The following is a 24448-nucleotide window of genomic DNA, read 5'->3' on the forward strand; positions in this document are numbered from 1 at the left end:
AAAATAGTTGGCGTCAGAGTCATCACAGCCAGACTCTGCATACTTTGCTTTAAATCTGGGAGTTTGAAAACCAGTTTGATGCAATGGTCTATATATAGATAAATAAAAACAACTATGTAAATGATGCAAGTTTATTAATTCATAAATGCTTATTGTGGCTGCCATTTAAAAGGACTCAGCTGCATTTTTGTCTTTTTTCGAATGAATTGAATGAAAAAAAATGAAAAAATGAAAAATGAAGATATGTCTTTTTGAAATCGCAGTGATGATATTAGAGAAAAAAACTTGTTAGGCCTCCGTTAATCTTATCAGCATATACTATATGCCTTGACTCAAAAACCTTGCCACACCTAGCCTAGAAGGTTTTTATTCAAGGAAACCTAAAAGGGTTTAACATTTGGTTGTGTTTTTGAGATGTTTGATTGTTTATTGATTTTTACTTAAAATAGATGAACACAAACGAAAATTAACGTTTTTAGCACCAGGAACACCTAAAGATGCATATTATTCAGTGTTCTGGTTTGCCCGCGTCCCTGCGTCCTAGACGCATGATTTTTGCTGGGGACGCATCGTGTCAAATCAGCGTGCGTCCCCGGGACGCAACTTTTTTGAGACGAAATTGTCATTTTCATTTTTAACAAAGATTTACCGCACTCCATACTTTTCATCAGGCAGATCCATTGTTGTTTTGGTCTCGCGGTTCGAGTCTTCGTCTGCACGCCGATCTCCAGTTCGAGTTGTGTAGTGAAAGTCCGTTTCTTTTTAGACAACCGGCTTTTTCGGCTCAACTCATTAAAGAGAGCCGGCTCTCCAACGGCTCACTTGCTTTGATGCATTATATTACGAATGATGATGTTGTATAAAGAAGTTAAGAAAAAAAGGAAGTATAAAAGGAGAAAATGATTTAAAATTTAATTAGTATATTACCAACAATAATTTAATGCAGAAAATTAATTCATAATTTGAATAAGCAAATGTATTATTCTACTTAATTCTATTTGCATGTATTTTTTCCTTCTACAGTGAACGTCCAAGCGACTTCATTTTTGAACTTTTTTTTATAATAAACCTAATTTATGAGGAGCAACTCAGTGTCTCACAACAAAATGTTCATTAACAATATATATGATATAACGAAACACATGTACAATATAACATGTTAAACTACATAAATAAACATGTTTGAAAAAAAGAAAATATATATTTTTTTGTATTTTGTAAGGGAAAATACGACAGTTTGTAAGGGCATGGAGCACACTCAATTTTGGGGAGCCATAGATCTCTGTTGGGACCCATAGATTTTTGAGCATGGGAGTCCCCGGGACCCATCACTTTTCACAGCTCAAATGAATTGATTATTGTATCATATTTTAGTGCAGGTGTGCATGCAGACCTCCAGCACCAGCTCCAGATCGTTGACGTAGGTCTCCTCAGTGTGGATGAGCTCATGGATATAACCCTGCCTCTTCCGTTCCTGGGGGCTCATCGAGTCCAGGGTCATCAGGTCTGCACACCCTTTGACACACACGCACATGCAATGCATAATACGCAACCCGTGTTCTGTTCAAACCTAATTTTATTATGAGATTTGCAATTCATATCATTTATACGAGTCAGGCACATTAAATAACAGGCAAGTGAAAGTAAACACCTTTCATAATTGCATAGGCTTGGAATGGATAGAAAGAGCAAAGAGGAAGACGAGTTGGAACTGCTGGTGACTTCACACTTAAGAAACTAAAATGTCAGACACATATATTAACACATATATAACAGTGTGTTTCATGCCACTATGTGTCGATGATAACGTCAGGAAAGACTCACATTGGTCCATTGATTTAAGGCTATTAGTTTAATTAAAACTGTCTATAAAGCTACTGACTTTTTTGTTATTTAGAAAACAAAACTCTAATTTTGCTATTTGGTCCAAATAGGTGTGGTACCGTATTTTCCGCACTATAAGGCGCATCTAAAAGCCTTTATTTTTTTCAAAAGCTGACCATGCGCCTTATAATACAGTGCGCCTTATATATGGATCGATATTAAGTCGCAAATTCTTGCAACTAAGGCAACTAGCCGCCGACTAGATTTCCCCCCGAAGGCCAAATAGTCCGCGGTGTATGCTGGGATTTATATACCGGCGTTTCATTTCCTAACCAATGTGTCAATCAACATTTGAATCAGTCACTATTGGCTAAAGTTATTCGGAGGTAAAGGGGGCGGATTCTTTTTATCATTTACAGGTTCGCGTAGGCTAAAGAGGCGAAACAAAGCCTGCGATTGGCCGAAAAAGATGAATGTGAATCACACGTTGGGTTGCACTACGGCATAGAGAAAGCATGTTTTACTATTCTGTATTTGTAAATATTTTACTCTCCTGGATCTACTACACTCACGGTTGTAAGACGACCATGGTTACGTATCATTATTGAACGTGATGGCTGCAAGAGAACTTAGGTGAGCTATGCGGCTTTGTATTTTCCCGGTATCTTGTTTTAGAACGATCTTGATGTTTCTGGTATGAGTCTATTTTTAAACTAAATTCAATTCAAAGTGTTTATTGTCATATGCACAGTAAAGAACCCCGTTTCCCTGCACAATAAAATTCTTACTTTTCTGGCCTGCAAAAAATAAAATGGAAACTAAGAAAGGTTTGGTATTTCTTGAATCCCAAGACTTTAACCTTCCGAATGATATTTGGAACGATGCATTTGAGTGATTGGTGATATCGTACAGACACTGTTTCCGTACATGTACGAGACACGTATTTGCTTCTTTGCAAGCTTTCGGAATGTTAAAGGGGTAATAAGTTTGACTGAACTATCTGACTGTTTTGTCGAAGTTCCCATTGTAGCGCCTTATAATCCGGTGCGCCTTATGTATGGAAAATATAGGACCAAAAACTATTTTTTGGAGGTACGCCCTATAACTTATAGTGCGGAAAATACGGTGATTGTCTTTTTTTTTTAATAACACCACTAGAGGTATTTATGTACTGCAATGTTACTATTTTGGTAACTTATTTTATTTACATTGGGATTTTTTTCCAATCTATCAAAACCAAATAACACAAAGACTCAAAAGTCTCATTGACTAAGCTAACTTTAACGGCGATCACGCCGTCAAAAAGCTGCCCTATGGTTGTTAATATACATTAAGGACGATCAATTTGTTGGGATCACTTCAACAATGGCCAGTTATTTTGTAATCCCTCGAATACATTCAATGCCTTGTTTTTTATATTCACAGCTGCAACAGTGTTTCTGCACTTTCAGTGTAAAAGTTAGTTCAGGAAGATGTGCAGGGGAATAAACGAAGCAAAAGTCCTTTAAAAAGGAAAAAAAGGCGAGACTGGTTGTTTTCCCCGCAGGTGTCTTGGAGGAATTCCAGGTTTTGGTAAAGTGAGGAACAAGAGGAGAAGAAGGAGAAAGAGGAGGGGAAGGAGGACAGGAAAGCCCACATTGTTTGTCCTAAAGAGGAAACAAAGAAGAGATGAAGCAGGAGGCGGGGAAGGTGAGTGATATGAGACAGAGAGTAGAGACATTAATAAAGCAGAAATAATCATGCGGGGCACTTGCATGCGCATGCATTTATAATCATGTTGATGTCAGTGTTACATGGTCACTAGTTTCGACGGGGAAGGAGCGATGGGCATTCGTTTTTTGAAGCTAATTAAACACAGGACACGTTCACGTGGTAGGCATTTGTCCGTTGACGCTTATTAAACACCGGACATGTTCACGCTTGTTATCGCAACACAAAGGCTCGGAAGTTAAATAAATAAGCATTATGTTTGGTGGCGGCATCAAATTGCCCAATTAAATACCATAGAAACTCTTAAAAATGTAGTAGCAGCATTCTTTTGTATAGACAGTCTCTACTTTCGATAGATGTCTCGATAGTTAGATAGATAGATAGATAGGTAGATAGATAGATGTCTAGATAGATGTCTAGATAGATAGATAGATAGATAGATGTCTTGATAGATAGAGAGAGAGAGATAGATAGATGTCTGGATAGATAGGTAGGTAGGTAGATAGATGTCTAGATAGATAGATGTCTCGATAGATAGGTAGGTAGGTAGATAGATGTCTAGATAGATAGATGTCTAGATAGATAGAGATAGATGGATATAGATAGCTCGGTAGGTAGATAGATGTCTAGATAGATAGAGAGAGATAGGTAGATGTCTAGATAGATTGATAGATGTCTAGATAGATAGATGTTTAGATTGATAGATGTCCATATTGATAGATGTCTAGATAGATAGGTAGGTAGGTAGATAGATGTCCATATTGATAGATGTCTAGATAGATAGGTAGGTAGGTAGATGTCTAGATAGATAGATGTCTAGATAGATAGGTAGGTAGGTAGGTAGATAGATGGTTAGATAGATAGGTATGTAGTTAGATGTCTAGATAGATAGAGATAGATAGATATAGATAGCTCGGTAGGTAGATAGATGTCTAGATAGATAGATATCTAGATGGATAGAGAGAGATAGATAGATGTCTAGATAGATTGATAGATGTCTAGATAGATAGATGTCTAGATAGATAGAGGTCTAGATAGATAGAGGTCTAGATAGATGTTTAGATAGATAGATGTCTAGATAGATAGAGGTCTAGATAGATGTTTAGATAGATAGATGTCTAGATAGATAGATGTCCAGATAGATGTTTAGATAGATAGATGTCTAGATAGATAGATGTTTGGATAGATGTCTAGATAGATATATGTCTAGATAGATAGATAGATGTCTAGATAGATGTCTAGATAGATGGATAGGTAGATAGATAGATACTTTATTCATCCCCGTAGGGAAATTCACAAATTAGCTGTTTTCTTAAAAGTAAATGGATGATATTTTTTCAGTTTCTGTCAACAAAACTCATGATTTACATACAACATATTTAAGAATTACATTGATTAGTTTTTGTCTATATATTGGCTGATATACATAGATATCTTCTAGGAGCAATGATACTACTGTAATCTGTCGTTTATCGTAGTTAATGGAGACCTACCCCAAATTCTGTAAAATAGCCCCTCCCATTTTTAACAAGCGCTCTGCTGGACCTGGCTTGCATCAAAGAGCAACCAGGGAACAATTTAGGCTGAAAGACCGGATAAGCCGCCAAGCATGACACAAATGATATATCGCTCTTGGTCCCCGCTCTCAGCAAAGGTTGAGTAGGGATAATAGATTGTTGCCAAAACAGCGCATTTCATTTTAGGCGGGGCCACAATTTCAGGTTTCAGTAGCGTCAACTACAAAATAAAAAAGTACCGGCCCCTGATCTCAGCCATAGTAGACAAGGGATAACGGACTGCAGCTATAACCATGCATTTCATTTAAGGTGGGCCAGAACGGTATGCCTTCCCAGCAAATGTGCTTTTTGCCATATAGAATAGGGAATATTGGATCGCGGCCACAGGATTGAAGTTCATTTTAGACGAAAACGACGAAAAAAAGCCGCCCTTTGCTACTGGCAGCAATATGCAATCAGGAAGAATAGACACACGTTCTCTTTTTGGTGGACAGCACGGCAGAAAAGGTTTAAAAAGGCAAGCCTTTTATGTGTTAACAAAATTTTGAAGTAGTAATGTGCACAAAATTTGATATTGATGATCAGTGCTACTTTGTTCTACTCACATTGCTGACTTGGGTCTGAATCGGTGGTCATTTTGACGTAGTTGGTAGGCAGCAAGCCAGTGATGCCCTCTGCCTCACCTTTCCACCAATCTGGGTTGGTCTTGTCCAAAACGTTGATGAGCTGGCCTTTTGAGAAGCTCAGCTCATCGGAATTAGCTGCAGTATAGTCGTACATGGCAATGACTTGGCATACTGTGGTGAGATAAGTATGAGTGATTATTATCATTAGTCTTCTACCAAATGGAATGGTGATTCGATTATCCTTATTCTGACCTGGCAGAGGTGAAGGGGATGACTTATTGTTGGAGGGCCCGAGAAGTTTGACGTGGGAGGAGTGAACCCAGCCTCTTTGACGCTTCTTTCCACGAGCCTGTATAAAGTAACAATTGAAATGTTAAATATTAGGGTGACATAATGACAAACAAGGAAATGTATTTGCATCAAGGGAAAAGACTAAGTGATATGCGGAGACCTCTCGCTACTTTGTGCTTTGGTTATCGCTTGTTTACTGCTTCTTGGATTTTGAATTGAATTGGCTTTATTGTCATTGATATCAACATATCTCATAGACAGCACACAGCAAATGCTATCACAGGGGCAGGTGGGTTTGTGTGACTGTGTGTGTGTGTGCAACTCTGATAGGCTGGTGTTTGCTGTCTGTCAAACATCGAGCCGGGCGCCCAAGTAGCCACCAAACCAAAACAAAGTGGAGTATGGAGCCAAACAGCTTTAGGGGAAAGTTAAATTAAAAAACAAATCAATTAAATCGGACTCTGAAGAATGTCAGAAGAGAGCAAAGAAACGGTGATCACCAGCGAGTGCCCCATGGATTATTATCTGGTTTGAGAAGCGAATAAGGCAGCGAAAGGGAAAAGGTAAAGAGCGAAGCTGCAGGTCTGGCCTTTTGCAACAGCTAACAACCCTACTACGCCAGTACCTCACAAATACCAGATCCATTACCCATGAAATTGATGACCTGGATCTACAACTTGTGGGAATCTGCAACATTCGGGACGGTTGTATTTTACTAATCACGGAAACCTGGCTCAACATGCGGTTACCCAATGCTAGCATGAACCTAGCCAGCCACTCTTTAAATCGCTTCCTTACTCTGAAAGGAGAAGCACATCAATTTAATTTTATTTTTGTATATTGACAAGAAAGACCATTCATTAAAACTGTAATTCTGTATTCTGTGTTTTTATTGGTAGATCTATTCGCTACTTCGCGGATTTTCACTTTTCGCGGGGGGTTCTGTTCCCCATTAATCGTGGTAACCGAGGAATTACTGTATTTCTTGTTCACACTGACCTGCAGTTCTCCCAGCCACCAGCCAGTTGAGTTCCTGGCCAGGACCACAATAAGTTGTCCGGGAGTTAGTTGCAATTGGTGTATCACTGGGGCAACGGTAGCAGTGGCAATAACAGCTTGGGCGATCTCTGCTGACCAATGAGACACCATCATAGTGAAATTCACATTCATGTGATCATCTCCCGTAAATATTTGATTCTTGTATTCTCACCAGGCTTTTTGGTTGGTCCACCAGGTCTTAAGACCTAAAATAAACAAGGTGATAAGAAAACAAATATATAGGATTCGTACATGAACTCAATTTACCTCGGGCTCCACAGGCCTCACATAGTTGGATGGGAAAACGCCGGTTTGGTCGCCGATGCAGCCTCTCCACCACTCCCCTTCCCTCTCATTTACCACCACCACGTCTCCTTCCTCAAAAGTGAGATCGCCCGCTTCCGGGCTCTCGTACGTGTACAGCGCTACATATTCTTTGTTTGGGCAACAACACACCGAGGCGTTAAGTCCGAGGTGACTGCATGGCTTATGAGTGTTTGGCTTACCTTCAAGCTGAGCGCTGTCGCTTCCGTCCTGAACGTCCGTGCTTGAGCAAAAGAGAAACATTATTAACTGAAGGTTTTTTGTCGTGATACAGACTAATATGTGTGTGTATGCGACTTCATACTCAAATTCACACTCGAACGGGAGGTTTAGGTTGGTTTCAGAGAATGTGTTCCTGGTGGTGCAAGTCCAAGGGGACGTGATCTGGGTCAGGACATACAATTAAGTATCATGAAAAGAAACAAGTAAAAGTCAACCAGTCAAAGAACAATGAGCAAATTACATGAAGGAAAAATAGAAATTACGTCCTTATTGAGGCAGTTATTTAGCATTGCATAGTGTACAGGGTACATAGACCTTTCTTTATGGACAAATTTGAGCAGTTTTTAAGGACTATCAACTAAAAATGTTCAATTTATCAAACCATATGATTTTTAGAAGTGGACGAAATTAGTTTCCTCCGCAGGGTGTCTGGGTTTTCCCTTAGAGATAAGGTGAGAAGCTCAGTCATCCAGGAGAGACTCTGTGTAGAGCCACTGCTCCTCTGCATTGAGAGGAGCCAGTTGAGGTGGCTCGGGCATCTGATAAGTATGCCTCCTGGACGCCTCCCTCGGGAGGTGTTCCGGGCATGTCCCACCGGCAGGAGGCCCCGAGGGCGACCCAGGACACGCTGGAGATAATGTCTCTCGGCTGGCTTGGGAACGCCTCGGGATCCCGTCAATGGAGGAGGCTGGGGGTAGGGACGTCTGGGCTTCCCTTTTAAGGCTGCTGCCCCCGCGACCCGACCCCGGATAAGCGGAAGATAAATGGATGGATGGATGATTTTTAGATCTTGCCTAAATCGTAAATATATTTGTTGATCTGAATAATACTTCCCTAAGACACACCACAAGGAAATGGTGCCCCTTTAACCCTAGTGGTTAAGGCATTCAACCAGCCGACCTAATATTTTTGAGATCCTAATCTAGGAGTTGGGTAATATGATGTGAAGTAATATGTAGCTTACATTTTCAGTAGCAGAAAATTCTTCCCTTTACAATTTACCACTGAAAAACGCTAGCTTCATTTTTTTGCATGGCCCATACTAGATGTCCTTAGTTGATAGGTAATCCTTGCACTAATAAGGATTTCATACTGCACTGTTTGGATGTAGCATGCACCTGTGGCACATCTGACACTTCATAAGACAATGCCATACAAACTAATGCCAGCTGCCATTAATCACGAGGGAATAATTGTAATGGCAAAGCAAAGCCATCATAGAGCAGTGTTGGCGTCATTTTTAGGTAGACTTGTTGTGAAACATGGCAACAATTTCAAGCATTTACAAGCACTTCACGCAAGATTCAACCACATTTCAATCCTTTAAAACAAAACATAATAATTTAAGCATTTGCTAGGGTTTCAAGTACCCGTGCGAACCCTGCATGTATGTAGAAAACGGTGTTTCTTCACTGGCTTTACAGTTACCATTTCAAGGTCATTTCTAAAGTTGAGTAAATATTTGTGTGTCCGACTTTTTTCAACAGTGAAAATAAGGCTATAGTGTTAAGGATATTACCTGTGGTGTGTCAGGTTGGATGGGTGTACTGCTATTCTTTCCCGTTAGTTCACCATCTGAGGATCTAAGGTGAGAAAATATCATTAATAGCCGTTTTCTGTCTGCCTAAACGGAGCTCACCTGGAGACAGGAAGCAGCGGAGGACAGGAGCTCGATCCGGGTGATGACGGGCTAGTCTCGTTGTATATTTCAGCGTAACTGTGAGGGAACCAACCCTTGTTGCCACGGTAACTGCCGCAAAGCCAGCCCGGCTCCCCCACCGTCTGCTCGTCAACCTGTAGCCACTTGGCTAGTCATAATCTTCCAAGTGCATTTGTTGAAAACAAAAAGAAACAAACCTCGATGAGACAGTCCGCGTCGATACTCAGCTCGTCCTTGTTGCGGGCTGCGAAGGAGTACAGTGCTCTGTAAAGTGTCACCCTGGCTTCCTGTTGAGCTTTCTTTTTCTGCTCCTCGTCCCTCCTTATTCGCTCCTCTTCCTCCCACAGAAGCACCTCCTGCTCCCTCGCTTTCCTCTCATGCTCCAGCTTTGCCCGTCTGTGTTGAAAATATATTCCACACATCAGAAGTAATGCTTGCCTGAGAGGTATTGGATTTAGATTATGGCGGACACATACAGTGGAACCTCGGTTCTCGACCATAATCCGCTCCAGAACCCTGTTCGAAAACCGATTTGTTCGATCATCGAAATCATTTTTCCCATTAAAAATAATGTAAATCGTTTTAATCCGTTCCAACACCCTGAATGTTTACCTTGAATGATTAACGTAACAATAAAGCTAACCCAGGCTAATCGTACGTTCGCGTTATCGTAATCTTCCGTACGAAAGATTACGCTAACACGAACGTGTAAAAATAAAAAAATCAGGTGGTTTACAAGTCACTTAGCACCACAAGTGGCTAGCGCTTCATTGGAAAGTGGGCTCCGTTCCAACACCCTGAATTTTGGGCTCCGTTCCAACACCCTGAATGTTTACCTTGAATGTTTAACGTAAAGCTAACCCAGGCTAATCGTACGTTCGCGTTATCGTAATCTTCCGTACGAAAGATTACGCTAACATGAACGTGTAAAGATTAAAAAAAAGGATAAGAAAAGAATTATGAGTAGGATTTCTTATCTTTGTGGTGGTCAGCAGAAGGCGCAGGCAAGATCAGACACTAGCACACCTCTTTCATATTTGGCTATTATGTCTTTCTTAAAGGCAATAGTTGTACGAACAACTTTTCTTTTTTTTTACCTTTCCTGCTTGCACCGACCTTCTTCGGAGGCATAGTTAGGGGCTAAAACACTCCGTTCACCGATATTTAAAGCGAAAGCAAAAAGAGGCAAGTGCGCACGTGATAACAGTTGGTCACGAGGGGTGGGGCCGATGTACACCCGTACGCTGCTCAGCATGGCACCCTAGCGTACCCACTCACGCAATACCGGCGTTCGAACTCCGTTTTTTTGACCGAACAGTGAAGAATTTCTCAAAATTTTTGGTCGGACTCCGATTTGTTTGAACTGAGAGGCGTTCGAAAACCGAGGTTTCACTATACTTAGATACAAGTCATTTACCTGGCTTCCTCCTCTTTTTTACGTCTCTCTTGCTCCTCTTCCTCTTTTCGCCGTCTTTCGCGATCCGCTTCCTCTCTCCTTATTTTTTCCCTCTCTTCCTCTTTCCTCCGCCTCTCTCGCTCTTCCTCTTCTTCCTTTCTACGCCTCTCCTCCTCTTCCCTCCTCCGCCTTTCCTCTTCTTCCCTTCTCTGCCTTTCTTCTTCCTCCCTTCTCTGCCTTTCTTCTTCCTCTCTCCTCCGTCTATCTTCTTCCTCTCTCCTGCGCTTTTCCTCTTCTTCCATGATACGTCTTTTCTCCTCCTGCATCTTCTTCTGCCGCTCCTCTTCTTCCTCCTTGCGTCTCTTTAACTCCCAAAATTTCTCCTCTTTGACGCGCTGCAAGTCATCCAGGATGGACTGCTGTTTGGCCTGCTTCTCTCTCAACTCCTGACAGGGTGCACATATTGTAAACAGCTGTCACAGAAACGAACCATTGGCTTTGCTAAAAGTGATTAAAACAATAATAAAAATTTTGGCGCAGTCATCTATGGTGAATTGCATGCTCCAACAGCAGTGACTGTCAACACTTGTGGTATTGTGTTAAAGGGCAAGATCTCTTGTTGGTAAAATAAATGGTAGATTGGATTTCCAAATTGTAATTGTATTGTAGGTTTACTTTTAATAATAAGTAAAACTTTATTTCTAAGGTTACGATGCAATATTTTACTAAATAAATTGTACTTACAATTTGGGCCAGTCACCAAGCACTACCTTGTTAGTATGTTTAGGATAAATTCCTGACAGTTTTGAATCTTATTTATCTCATTTTTTTTCTGTGTTTATCTTGTTTATCTCAGGGTGCCATGTTTTATAATCAACAATGTTTACTACGTTGTTATTGAAAATAAAGGCTATTCTATTCGATCACGGCTGTTAGGGGTAATGCCCATCAGAAAAACGTAATTATTTTCTTCAAAGTAACCTGGAATTGGCTAAAATGACACAATTTCTTTTTGTTTGAAGCTAAAGCACCAGACCTTGTGTTATTTGTAGCATGGCATGTTGATACATCATTTTAAACTTCTGTTTACATAAATGTAACCCCCGAGGTTGTGCTGACTTTTGCAATAACAAAACAAATTCCAGAACACTAGTAAAGCAGTTTCTAGGAATTGTAAAATACTAAAAGGTAAAAAAAAAACATTAAATTATTTGTAAAGCACTTTACAGGCAATAAAATGCCACTCAAAGTACTGGATGACAATATTCAGTGTACAAAAAGACAGTAAAATCCCCTCCTTTATCCCCACCCAATAACCAGACACTCATTATACACATACAAAGTTATGATGTAAAATGTATTGGTCAGTGTTCTCTGTTATCAAAAACAAAATCTCATAATTGTACTGTCTTAGTGTCCAGGATAAAGTCATGTCTGATTGAGTTTGTTATTTAAGCCAAGATGTGGAAGTGAAAATAAAAACAGTGAGGCCAAATCTCATAAAATGTGGTCTACCACTTATTAAATACGAATATTACACACTTAACGTCCATAACAGGAACATATAAGATGAAATAAAAGAAATAATAAGCCCAAAACAAAAAAAAACAAGAGAACCTTGAAGAGAAGAAAGAGTTGGCCGAGACAGGCCAGCAGAGACAGAAGAGCACGCAGAAGGCAGTCATCCATGTCCCCAAGCTAAGCATAAGCAAAAGAGAGTGTAACATGCAGAGAAAGGAGCAAGTAAAAAAGAAGTATTGGAAAAAGGTGAAAATGGCATCCAGGAAGCAGGAGTAAGAGGAAAAAAAGAGAAAGGAGTTAAAAGCAATTACAAGCAGATTAGTGAAAGAAACTACACACTCCACAAAAGTATCTGAAGATATCAACTATACCTTGAGTTCTTTGTTGTATTGTTCCATCTGTGCAAGCTTGTCTGTTGTTTCCCTCTGCAGCACATCGAGCTGGTCCTTCAGCTTGCGGCAGTTGTTTCCTTTGTCGCTTACGCTGGCAGCCAGGGAGGCCAATGTCACTGCTGCAAGGCCCAACAATCAAGCCCAAATAGTTGAACTTCAACTTTGCAAGGGGGTTAGAACTCACATGAGATTTTGTTCATGTTCATGTTACGCAGCTTCTCTGTCAAAATCTGTTGCTCGGGAACAAGTGAGGAGAGCTTCGTCTGCCATTCCTGAAGCAAGCATATATAAAAAGTGAGTAGAGTTTACCTGTAAATATTAGTTATATGCCCTATAAAAGTAACGCTTGAATTCTTTAGATTCCAGAAACTTTAGAAAAAGATTGTAAGTTATTATTCTTATTGATGTTAAATCTTAGTACACTAATCTAGTTACCGTATTTTCCGCACTATAAGGCGCACCGGGTTATAGGGCGCACCCCAAAAAATAGTTTTGGGTCCTATATTTTCCATACAAAAGGCGCACCGGATTATAAGGCGCTACAATGGGAACATCGACAAAACAGTCGGATAGTTCAGTCAAACTTATTACCCCCTTAACATTCCGAAAGCTTGCAAAGAAGCAAATACGTGTCTCGGACATGTACGGAAACAGTGTCTGTACGATGTCACCGATCACTCAAATGCATCGTTCCAAATATCATTCGGAATCATTAAAGTCTTGGGATTCAAGAAATGCCAAACATTTCTTAGTTTCCATTTTATTTTTTGCTGGCAACTGTGTGGACAGCAAAGTAAGAATTTTATTGTGCAGGGAAACTGAGTTCTTTACTGTGCATATGACAATAAACATTTTGAATTGAATTTGGTTTAAAAATAGACTCATCACAGAAACAGGAAGATCGTTCTAAAACAAGATACCGGGAAAAAATAAAGCCGCATAGCTCACCTAAGTTCTCTTGCAGCCATCACGTTCAATAATGATACGTAACCATGGTCTTCTTACAACCGTGAGTGTAGTAAATCCAGGAGAGTAAAATATTTACAAATACAGAATAGTAAAAAATGTTTTCTCTATGCCGTAGTACAACCCAACCTGTGATTCCCATTCATCTTTTTCGGCTAATCGCAGGTTTTGTTTCGCCCCTTTAGCCTATGCGAGCCTGTAAATGATCAAAAGGATCCGCCCCCTTTACCTCCGAATAACTTTAGCCAATAGTGACTGATTCAAATGATGATTGACACATTGGTTAGGAAATGAAACGCCGGTATATAAATCCCAGCATACACCGCGGACGACTTCGCCTTCGGGGGAAAATCTAGTCGGCGGCTGCTTGCCTTAGTTGCAAGACTTTGCGACTTAATATTAATCCATATATAAGGCGCATGGGCAGCTTTTGAAAAAAATAAAGGCTTTTACGTGCGCTTTATAGTGCGGAAATTACGGTAATTGCAGACAATACACTTATCTTACTCATACTGTATGCTATTTAAAAAATTAAGGGTTTGTTTGGACCTCAAACTGAAGCTGGAGCGTATTGATCTCCGCAATGCGTGAGTCTCTCTTCTGGTTGACCAGCTCTACTTCAGCCTTTCGGACGCGTCTTTTGCTCTGGGCATCGCGGAGGCGGTCTGATATTATCCTGTGCTTGTTACCCTGCGCAGGAAATCTGTCATCTCAGTCGCCTGTGCATTTACCAATTCATCTGGGATAGAGGTGCATGGGCCTTACCACGGCCTCAAGCTCCAATTCCAGAGTCTTCTTCTTGGCTCGTAGATGTGAGAGTTCCTGTTGCTCTACCTCCCTCGTTCTGCTCAATTCCTCCTTGCGGCTGCGCTCCCACTGCTCATGACGCTGGCGCTCCAGCTCTTGCCTGGCTGCCTGTTTGCATAGAACAACAAGATTGCACCACTTATTTACATTAAATTATCTAATCCTATTTTTTTATAAGAGTACAATCACAATTTTAACGTCAAGATTTTCAAAATAATTTTTCAAAAATAATAATATCTCATCTCATCAGCTGCACCGCTTATCCTCAGTAGGGTCGCGGCGTGCTGGAGCCCATCCCAGCAATCATCGGGCAGTGGCCAGGGGACACCGTGTACTGGTTGCCAGCCAATCGCAGGGCACACAGGGACAGACAACTCGCTCGCTCATTCACACCTTGGGACAATTTGGACCGGCCAATCCACCGGAAATGCATGTCTTTGGAATGTGGGAGGAAACCGGAGTGCCCGGAGGAAACCCATGCAAGCACGGGGAGAACATACAAACTCCGCACAGGAAGTCCGGTAGCTGGATTTGAACCCACGCAGGAGGTTCCCAAGACCTTAGAACCGTGACGCACACGCGCTAACCACTGCGCCGCCGTGCTGCCCCAAAAACATATTTTTGTGAATTTCCATGCGGGGATGAATAAAGTATCTATCTATCGATTCAGACCTATCAGTCAATTTCTGTTAATTCAAGGTGGCGTGGCAATTTGAGTGAATTACTGTGGTTTTCCCACTAATGCGACCAATCATTGACGAGATCTCTGATCAGTGTTCAGTGCATGTTTGCCCGTATGCCACCATTATCCACTAATGCCAGCATTGTGGATATGTCCTCTAGCTTAGGGGTCTCCAACGTGATGCCACTCAGGTTTTTCTTTTTATTAAATTTGATGAATATCTCAATCAACAAAATTAAAACAGAAAAATATCAAGTAAGGAGAAGATTATCCAACTCTTTAAATGCTAATGACACTGGCAAAAAAGGTGTAGCAAATCAACACATTTTAAATAGCAACACTTTTTTAAACCATTGAATATCCAATGTCTAATATTTGACCACTAGAAGGCACTGTGTTGTCTGATACGAGCGAAAGCGAAGTGGCGGCAGGATGGTGGAAGATCATAATAATAATAATTTCCTTGTATTGTCATTCTGTGTAACAATGTACACAGAACGAAATGTCGATTGCACCTGACCCGTTGTAGCGAGCCGATGCAGCCGCAGCCAACAGAGGGCGCCGCCGACCACTTTTTAAGTCTTAGGAATGACTCGGCCGGGGCGCGAACCACCGACCTCCCAGTCTCAAAGCGGGCGCCTTACCATCTAGGCTACTGAGCTGGTATGGGGTCGATCCAAGAAGGGATTCATTGTTTTATAGACAAATTAATATCGGTATGCTAGTTAATGTATTCTTGCCTAGTATTCAAATCAATTTTTTTTAACTGGATGAATGTTTCTTTGTACCACTAGGAGGCACTTAATATTACATATTGTTCCTTTAAATACATATTATTATTAAAAATCCAAAAATTTTGTTTGGCGGGCTGGATAAAAAAGTCAGATGTGCCACATGTGGCCCACAGGCCGTAGTTTACACGGTATTGCATGATAAAATAAAAAACAGCAACAAATATCCCACAACTAAAATATAATAATATTTTGTCTTAATATTTGTAAGTTAATACACCACTGTAAGGTAAGAAAATATAAGTCTTTGTTATTTGTTGTCTGTAATATGAAAATGTCCCTGGTAGGGACGGAAATTACTAGTACAACCAATGTGACCGCCATCGATTTATTTATCCTTTGTAAGAACTTGTGCTAATTAGCGGCAGTGTACACGTTGATCCGGGATCTCTGATCTGTCCTTTCAAACACATGTGAAGAAAATTACTAGAACCGCTTTTTTCCATCTTCGCAACGTTGCTAAAATTCATCCTATACTGTCTCAGTTGGATGCGGAGATTATAATTCACGCGTTTGTTACCTCCCGTCTCGATTACTGTTATGCACTACTCTCCGGTCTCCCGAAGTCCAAAATCAAGAGTCTTCAGCTGGTACAAAATGCTGCAGCCAGGCTTTTAAGTAGGACAAAAAAGTCCGATCACGCCGATTTTGGCTAACCTGCATTGGCTCCCTGTTAGCCTAAGGTGTGATTTCAAGGTTCTCTTAGTATTATACAAAATCATACATGGACTTGCTCCATCATATCTTTCAGATCTGATTTCCCCCTATGTTCCGGTCCGAAGCCTTCGTTCTGAGAGCGCCGGTCTTCTGGTGATCCCAAGAGCCAAGAAGTGTTCTGCTGGTTCTAGAGCGTTCTCCACCCGGGCACCGGTGCTGTGGAATGCTCTTTCCCCTTAGGTCCGATCTGCAACCTCAGTGGAAATGTTTAAATCCAAGCTTAAAACACACTTCTACTCTATATATCTATCTATGTGTATAACCTATACTTTTCGTGGACAATATCTCTGTAATATTTGTGATTGCAACATCCATTGCTGTCTGGTAATCCTGAAAGGGGGATGCCACATGTGCGGTCCCTTCTCAAGCTTTCTTCATTTTCCTCATGTTGAGGTTTTTGAGTTTTACCTTGCCCTGATGTTGGTTCCAGATCAGGGGATGGTGTAATAATAGTCTGATAAATTAGTCCTGTGAAGCCCTTTGAGACTCTTTGTGATTAAGGGCTATACAAATAAAATGACTTGACTTGACGATGTAGTTTGGCACTCACTTCCTTCCTCTCGATCTCCTTCAGCCTCTCTTCCTCACGCTGCCGCTCCACCTCTCGTTGCTTCTCCAGACGTCGCTCCTCCTCCAGCCGCCGCCGCTGTTCCATTTCACGGGCTTCTCTTTCCCGTCGCTCCCTGTCCTCTCTCTCCACACGGGCCCTCCGTTCTCGCTCTTTCCTCTGCTGCTCCTCCAGGGCTTGCCTCCGCTTCTCAAGCTCGGCGCTGCCCCGAGCAAAGTTCTCCTTTAGCTTGTCTTCGAAGGACACTGAAGAAAATAAGGTTTTAGGTGACAAATATTTCGCTTTTTCTTTGCTTATGTGATGGTGAAACCATACCATTGCTCTTGTTCTTCAGGATGGGCTCTATTTCCAGTGAGTCGATTAAAGAAGGGCTACCATATGGTCCAGCGCCGTTGACCAACTCACTGGACTTGTGGCCTCCTCTGCAAGAGGCCGATTCAAAATATTAGTAAATGATGAGTTAGCAAGTTGAGTGAATCCCTCCCAATTTTTCTGACAGAATACTACCTCAGACTTGGTGGTATGAGGTCTTGGGGAAGGGTTAGGGGCAGTGGCCGGCCCGTCTTGGCTGTGTCCACCAAATGCATTGCCAGGATGAACTCGTCAGCCCTCAGTTGTCCGTCTTTGTCTACGTCTGCCAGGTTCCTGGAAGTCATCATCAAGAAAGGGCATTACAGCTGTTATCGGTGTGTGAGTGTGTGTGTGAATGGGTAAGTATGAAGCACATTGCAAAGTGCTTTGGGAGGTATTCAGTGAATTAAAAAGCTCTTTATAAATGCAGACAATTTACCATTTTTCTAAGTTACCTCCAACTAAGCAAATGGAAAATGGTCAAAATAGGGTCCCGGGGACTCGCATGTTCAAAAATCTATGGGTCCCAACAGAGATCTATGGGTCCCCAAAATTTAGTGTGCTCCACGCCCTTACAAACTGTCGTATTTTCCCTTACAAAATACAAAAAAACCTTTTTTTTCCAAACATGTTTATTTATGTAGTTTAACATATTACATTGTACATGTGTTTCCTTATATCATATCTATTGTTAATGAACATTTTGTTGTGAGACACTGAGTTGCTTGACATAAATGAAGTTTATTATAAAAAAAAGTTCAAAAATAAAGTCGCTTGGACGTTCACTGTAGAAGGAAAATATACATGCAAATATAATTAAGTAGAATAATACATTTTCTTATTCAAATTATGAATTCATTTTCTGCATTAACATATTGTTGGTAATATACTGATTAAAAGGGATTACCACAAACCTGTCTTTTTTCATTTTCTCCTTTTATACTTCGTTTTTTTTTTTACTTCTTTATACAACATAATCATTTGTAATATAATGCCTCAAAGCAAGTGAGCCATTTGAGAGCCGGCTCTCTTTAATGAGTTGAGCCGAAAAAGCCGGTTCTCTAAAAAGAAACTGACTTTCACTACGCAACTCGAACTGGAGATCGGCGTGCAGACGAAAACTCGAGCCGCGAGACCAAAACAACAATGGCGGATCTGCCTCACGAAAAGTTTGAAGTGCGGTAAATCTTTGTTAAAAAATGGTAATGACAAACGAGAACACTGAGTATGAATAAAAAACTCACCAAATCGTAGCCAGTTGAGTCTGCGTTAGATTGGAGGCAATAAGTGCGTTTCTTACTTGAGGCCCTGGACGAACAAAAAAAAACACCAAAACTAATTTTTTGTTGCAGCGTCAAGCAGCTATTTTGGAAAGTTAGCCGCACCTGACAAGTAACCACTCATGAGCTTGTCCAGTGTGTTGAACTGCTGCCGGTACTTGAGCCTGGATGACTGAGGCACAGCCCAGTCGCTCGACCCTGGCGTCGTCTTGGGTGAGTTGCTGGCCAGCGAAGCAGTGGACGAAGAGTTGGAGCTAAAAAATGTAGGGAAGTAAAAACGTTTATGTCAAATAAGTTGTTTCCAAAATGTTTTTTCTCATCTTCTATTTGAAAAAAACCCTTATAAAACTGTCTACTGGCATTTGTTTGTTAAAGCTGAGCACATGTCAGAATTTCAGACTGACACGTTTTAGCTGATAAACCATGACGAGGGTTGGGTAGGGTTACTTTAACTGGATTACTTTCAATGACTTTTGGATTACTCCACTAACAAATATGCTAATAAAAGACAAAAGAAACTAAATATGAATAAAATGACTCAATTTTGTGCAGGCTTGGGGAGTAACAGAATACATGATGTTGGCAAGCTGTTTGGATTTATTTTCAATTTGTTTCTGTCGCATTTTATGTTAGTTTTGCAGGAGATCAAAGAGATCAAAGCCAGGAGAGAAAGCTTACCACGTGTTGCGAGTCATCATTTTATTCCTATTTAGTTTCTTTTGTCTTTTATTAGCATATTTGGTATTGGAGTAATCCAAAAGTCATTGAAAGTAATCCAGTTAAAGTAACCCTACCCAACCCTGGCCATGACCATACAATGAATCACGAGGGATTGCTGGATCTCAGTTAATATAAATTGTTGTTGTCATTTTTTCTGAATATGCATTACAAGTACTAAAAGGCTTCCTGATTGTTGTCAAACAATGTCTTAAAACAAAAACATGTAAAAATAGAAAAACAAATGAGGAAGCTCTATAAACTAGAAAACAAAGAAAAAGAAAAAAAAAGTGAATTAATTTGGAATTGTAATAAACCGAATGAGTTGTAATGTACACACATTCCTGGCACTTGTCTGAACATCATTTGCTGAGGTAAGAGGGCTGCATACAAAAGCAGTGAAAGGTGATACAAGACCCAACCTGTTCCCAAAAGACGCATGCATATGAACAAAGCTGAGGGAGGATCAAGGATATTAAAAAACTATTGTCGCAAAAAGCTTACCACTGAACTCTTTATTTGGCTTAAATTATATCGCACCACAAGAAAAATGCAGTAAAAACGAATTTAGCCCAGAACATAAATTTCAGCTAATATATTACAATTTTTTTTGTGTAAAAGAAAAAAAGAGGAAACATTCCAGTTACACTTTGTTTGACATAGAACTTCCTGCATTCTTATCAAGTTTGGCGCAAAATACTTCCTGCTCTGCCCAGCTATCATTATGCTTGGTCAGTCACCCAGTGGCGACTCTTTACCTGCATGTTTTATCAAGCAAAGCATTAACTGTGCAGGCTCACCTGCTGGATCCAAGGTCCACGAGAGAGTTGGCTTGAGACACGCCACTGCTACCAGGTGGAGAAAATGTAAGTGGAGAAGAAAAACCCGAAAGAGGAGGGCCTGTGAGGAAAAGAAGGGTAAACTGCTAAAGATCTTCTGTTTTATTTTCAGAAAACCTCAACAGATAATAACTGGCTGATAACTGAAATTGAATTTTTGTACATTTTGTAACCATCCAATAAGATCCACCTAACTTTTCACATCTTTAAAAAAAGGGTTTGGGGTACATCTAAATGAAGACTGCACTGATGACCTTCAGGCTAAATTTCGGAGAGGGGCGAGTAGCTTCCAAACAACACATGTGTTTTCTTATGTAAGCAACCCAGGTCAATTATAGCCCTGAACGCTTATCTTATCTAATTGACTTGACAACTTTCTATTGCCTGTTGCATTTAACGGCAAAAATGATGTTGGCTCATTACATTACCTACCGTAAATTCCGGACTATAAGCCGCTACTTTTTCCCCAAACTTTCAACCCTGCGGCTTATTCAGTGATGCCGCCAACTTATGTAATTTTTCTAATGGCCGCCAGCAACGCTCGAGTACAAAAGGTAAGATTTAGACCGGCGGAATATATGCGCCGAGGAAGACTGCAACTTCTTGGCTTGACTAGCGGCGAGAAATCTTTCACTAAAACTGGCCGCATGCGAAAGGCAACTTTTTCGCAAGACTGCCAGTGGATCCTGACAGCGTGGGGCAGCATTAAAAAATACACCATCACCAACGGGTTCCGAAAAGCCGTGACAGAGAGGAGGGCACACCAGCGACAGTGACAGCGCGAGTGAGGCTGCGGGAGCGTGGGACGACGTCTATATGACACTGTTTATTTCCGACACTGAGGAAGACAACTTTGATGGCTTCAGTTGTAAGGAGGAAGATGAGGACGGTTTATCGTGATTTTTACAAGTACGGTATGTTTTTTGAACAGACCCGTTTACTGTGTTGCGAGCGTGTTGCTAGCATGTTGCTACCTGTCACAGGCACCGTTTGGGATGAAAGTTATATTATTATTATTAAAGCTTTGAAAACTCTCTCGGTGTACCGTCTTTTTTTGTAAATATGTGTAACCATGTATAATATGTATTTGCAACTGTATATTTTTGTAATGTATTTATTTGTATTTATTTTGGACACTTATTCTGATATTTTTCGGACGGGCGAATTAAAAAGAAGGGGCGTAACAAACGCGGGCTGACGGGAAGTGGGGACCGGTAAAGGTGAGTGTTTGTGGACACGGCGGACAATAGTGGATATATATTTTTCCCACCCTTACCTTTGGAAATATAGACGGGACCCGGCGTCTGCAGGTCTGCATCAAATCTTAACTACCGGTATCATTTTCCGTTATTTTGCCGGCTGTGGATTTTGAACTGTGTACTAAATGTTCAGTTAAAATCGCGGGACTCAAAGTAGGGTTTGGATTGATTTTGTGATTGTGTTACATGTATTAAAGTGGCCGCATGCAGCTTATATACAGGTGCGGCTTCTGTAAGTACAAAAGCGGTTATCCTCTTAAAATGTGGTGGGTGCGGCTTATAATCAGGTGCGCTCTATAGTCCGGAATTTACGGTAATTGACTTGACAACTTTCTATTGCCTGTTGCATTTAATGCAAAATGGAGGAGTGTCTTACCAGCAGGTCACCTCATTACATTACCTACTTCACACCTTGGAATTAGACTTCAACACAAGCCAGCTATACAAGTGCAGCCAAATGAGAGATGGGTATGTGAGGAATGGTATAAAATAGGATAAAGGCTGGAGTGTTTCTTAAACATTTTTATCCAGGGACTGAAGTTAAATGGCTCTCTGTGCAGAACCAACCTGGAGCGAAATGAGGGGCAGGGGCAAAGAAGTGCATGTGGGAACGGGGAAAGGCGGCACTTCCCAGTGGAGCGACGAGGGGCAGTGTCATCACGGGCGGTGTCAGCCGCAAGGAAGGGTTAGCGGGGATGGGGGTTAGGATGGACATGGTGGACATGGACGGCGGCATGCTGCTTGATAGGTTCGGCAAAGAGCCCATCCCTGCAAGTACATGGAAAGTAGGTTAGGGTGGAAGGGTCAGTTCTGGATGAAAAGCGTGACACATTTAGTGGGAACATCAAAAATTGACATTTCAAAGTGGGGGAAGAAGGGAGAGCCACACCATGTATTTTAAGATAAAATTAAAACCTGCTCTTGAGAAAAAAGGTAATTCTTCAGCATATCCTATTTCACTGTCTAAAGTTTGATGATTTGATCAAATCTATGAAATGATAATAATGGCAGAGCCAGTTTGCCATACAAACAAATACAGTGGAACCTCGCTAGTTCGCGGTTCCACTTTTGCGGGTTCAGAGCTTCGAGGGTCCAAAAAGTATACCTTACCTTCTCAATAAAAGCATTTATTGACTTGAGCAAGCGCAAGCTTATGTCAACTTAGGACACGGTGTGGAGACTCTTATTGCAAAAGGGAGGGGGAGGCCCTGACACAATGCTTAGTCATGTTGAGTTACCGCTTCGCTCACCCCCCTCCTTTAATTCCTCCCACCTCACCCCCTTCTTATGTGGCGCTCAGTTTATCATGAAGGAACTCGGCGACGCGACGTAAGTATATTCTCTTCTGTCACATTTCATCTTAAGTTTGACTTTATTATACAAAAGGCGAGCGGTTGTTTGTACTACCGAAACAAGGCTAATTGTGTGTGGTTTCGTGTATTTGTTGTAAAAGCCGTTCGATGCCGCTAGCTAAAGTATGTTGTTATTGCCAGAAGGTAGCTCTTTCACTTTCATTAAAATGAACACAGAACATTTTTTTTAACTGTTGTTTCCCAAAATGCTTCACAAACACTCATCCAATATCACATTTTCACAGTTTTTATTTTCAATATGTAACCGGTAGTGTTAACAAGCAAAAAAAACTGATGGCTGCCTGTGTTTGAGAGCGGTTCATACAATCATACTGAATGGTTCCTAGCGGTTTCGCCGCAGTCCTATTCCGTGTACATACAACATAATTTACAGGTTTTTTTGTTATAACATTAATTTCTCTCTCTATTCTATATGGTGTAATGTATACAGAGGGGTATACTGTATACCTGTATACGTTTTTTTAAGCATTTTTTTATGGGGCGCCGCTACTTCGCGGATTTTCAAATTTCGCGGGTGGTCTTGGTCCCCATTAACCGCAATAACAGAGGGATTACTGTATACCACTTAAAATGTGTCTCTCTCCTGCAGTTATTAAAGATCATTAAGGCTCATTTTGACTACAGAGCTCCTGCTGCTAGTGGTAGGAACACGGTGTTGCACTCCCAGCCTGAATGAGTTAAAATAGGGAATTTTATTTTTAAGCCATATGTAATCATGATTAGAGCCATACCTGGAGCAAAGGGCCCTGGACGAGAGAGAGAGTAGAGTGCGCTATGAGTGCAGAGATCCGCCCCTACTTTTCTGGTGTTTACAGTTCTTTTCTGTGTTTTTTATCATAAAGTGTTTCAAAAGTGAACATAGATTGGTTAATGTGCTTCTATATAAAGTATTCCTTCAAACATAACAGCCATGACAGGGTCTGTTGCTGTAACCGTGTCAGTGTAAACTGTCGTTGAAACTTGCCCTTTATATTTTGGACTGAACCAACAGCATGTGTTGCTTTGGCTTCGCGTACACTAATTTCAAAATCACAGCAAAGATTGCTTCGTTCCACTTCGACTCGACTTCCAAATACCGCATTTAGGACACAGCGTCAGGGGAACCCGTGTATTTTTACCTTCATGCACTGTAACTTTGACTTAAGTCGCTTCTTAATTAGTAATTTTGAGCCCTCATTTTTGTGCGCTGGCTAGATTTTCTTGTGCGCTGAGAATGTGCGAGCAGTGCGCAATTGCGCACGCGCGCAGCTTAGAGGGGACACTGATCAGGGCAAGGATTCTATCTGAAATATTCCCAACATCTCCAATCTTAAATTTTCATTAAAAAAAATGACTGATGATCCATTTCTTTGAAATATTAGTCATTCTATTTTTACCGAAGCGTGACGACAAAGGCGTGGACACCGTAACGACAGGAATCTGCTTTAAGCCCATCGGAAGCGCAGTGGGTAAACTCCGCCCCTGCAGCTTCAGCTTAATGAGCTTCATGGCGATGGAGAACTCATGCCTGTCCATCTTGCCATCGCCATCCATGTCGGCCAGGTTCCTGGAAAAAACGTCACAATTCACGAGTGCAG

At 41.1% G+C, this 24448-nt stretch overlaps 1 protein-coding gene across 1 annotated transcript in view; it reads right to left on the minus strand.

Moving 5' to 3' along the window:
- itsn2a (intersectin 2a) overlaps positions 1–24448 on the minus strand; it is a 56162-nt gene that overhangs the window by 12279 nt on the left and 19435 nt on the right. Inside the window, exons 5-28 of the mRNA XM_088325392.1 lie at positions 24248–24417; positions 22066–22266; positions 20201–20300; positions 18789–18937; positions 18648–18711; positions 17560–17697; positions 17368–17474; positions 17035–17297; positions 14253–14402; positions 14037–14177; positions 12706–12793; positions 12501–12640; positions 12226–12306; positions 10630–11054; positions 9410–9608; positions 9192–9346; positions 9072–9135; positions 7513–7714; positions 7274–7440; positions 7179–7212; positions 6968–7095; positions 5930–6026; positions 5657–5848; positions 1394–1515 (exon numbers count right to left, since the gene is read on the minus strand). Coding sequence (XP_088181518.1) covers positions 1394–1515; positions 5657–5848; positions 5930–6026; positions 6968–7095; positions 7179–7212; positions 7274–7440; positions 7513–7714; positions 9072–9135; positions 9192–9346; positions 9410–9608; positions 10630–11054; positions 12226–12306; positions 12501–12640; positions 12706–12793; positions 14037–14177; positions 14253–14402; positions 17035–17297; positions 17368–17474; positions 17560–17697; positions 18648–18711; positions 18789–18937; positions 20201–20300; positions 22066–22266; positions 24248–24417 — 3577 coding nt within the window. The remainder of the gene's footprint in view (positions 1–1393; positions 1516–5656; positions 5849–5929; positions 6027–6967; positions 7096–7178; positions 7213–7273; positions 7441–7512; positions 7715–9071; positions 9136–9191; positions 9347–9409; positions 9609–10629; positions 11055–12225; positions 12307–12500; positions 12641–12705; positions 12794–14036; positions 14178–14252; positions 14403–17034; positions 17298–17367; positions 17475–17559; positions 17698–18647; positions 18712–18788; positions 18938–20200; positions 20301–22065; positions 22267–24247; positions 24418–24448) is intronic.

This window comes from Urocampus carinirostris, chromosome 20 (assembly GCF_059441175.1).
Source record: "Urocampus carinirostris isolate Australia breed hairy pipefish chromosome 20, RoL_Ucar_1.0, whole genome shotgun sequence".
Lineage (NCBI taxonomy): Eukaryota > Metazoa > Chordata > Actinopteri > Syngnathiformes > Syngnathidae > Urocampus > Urocampus carinirostris.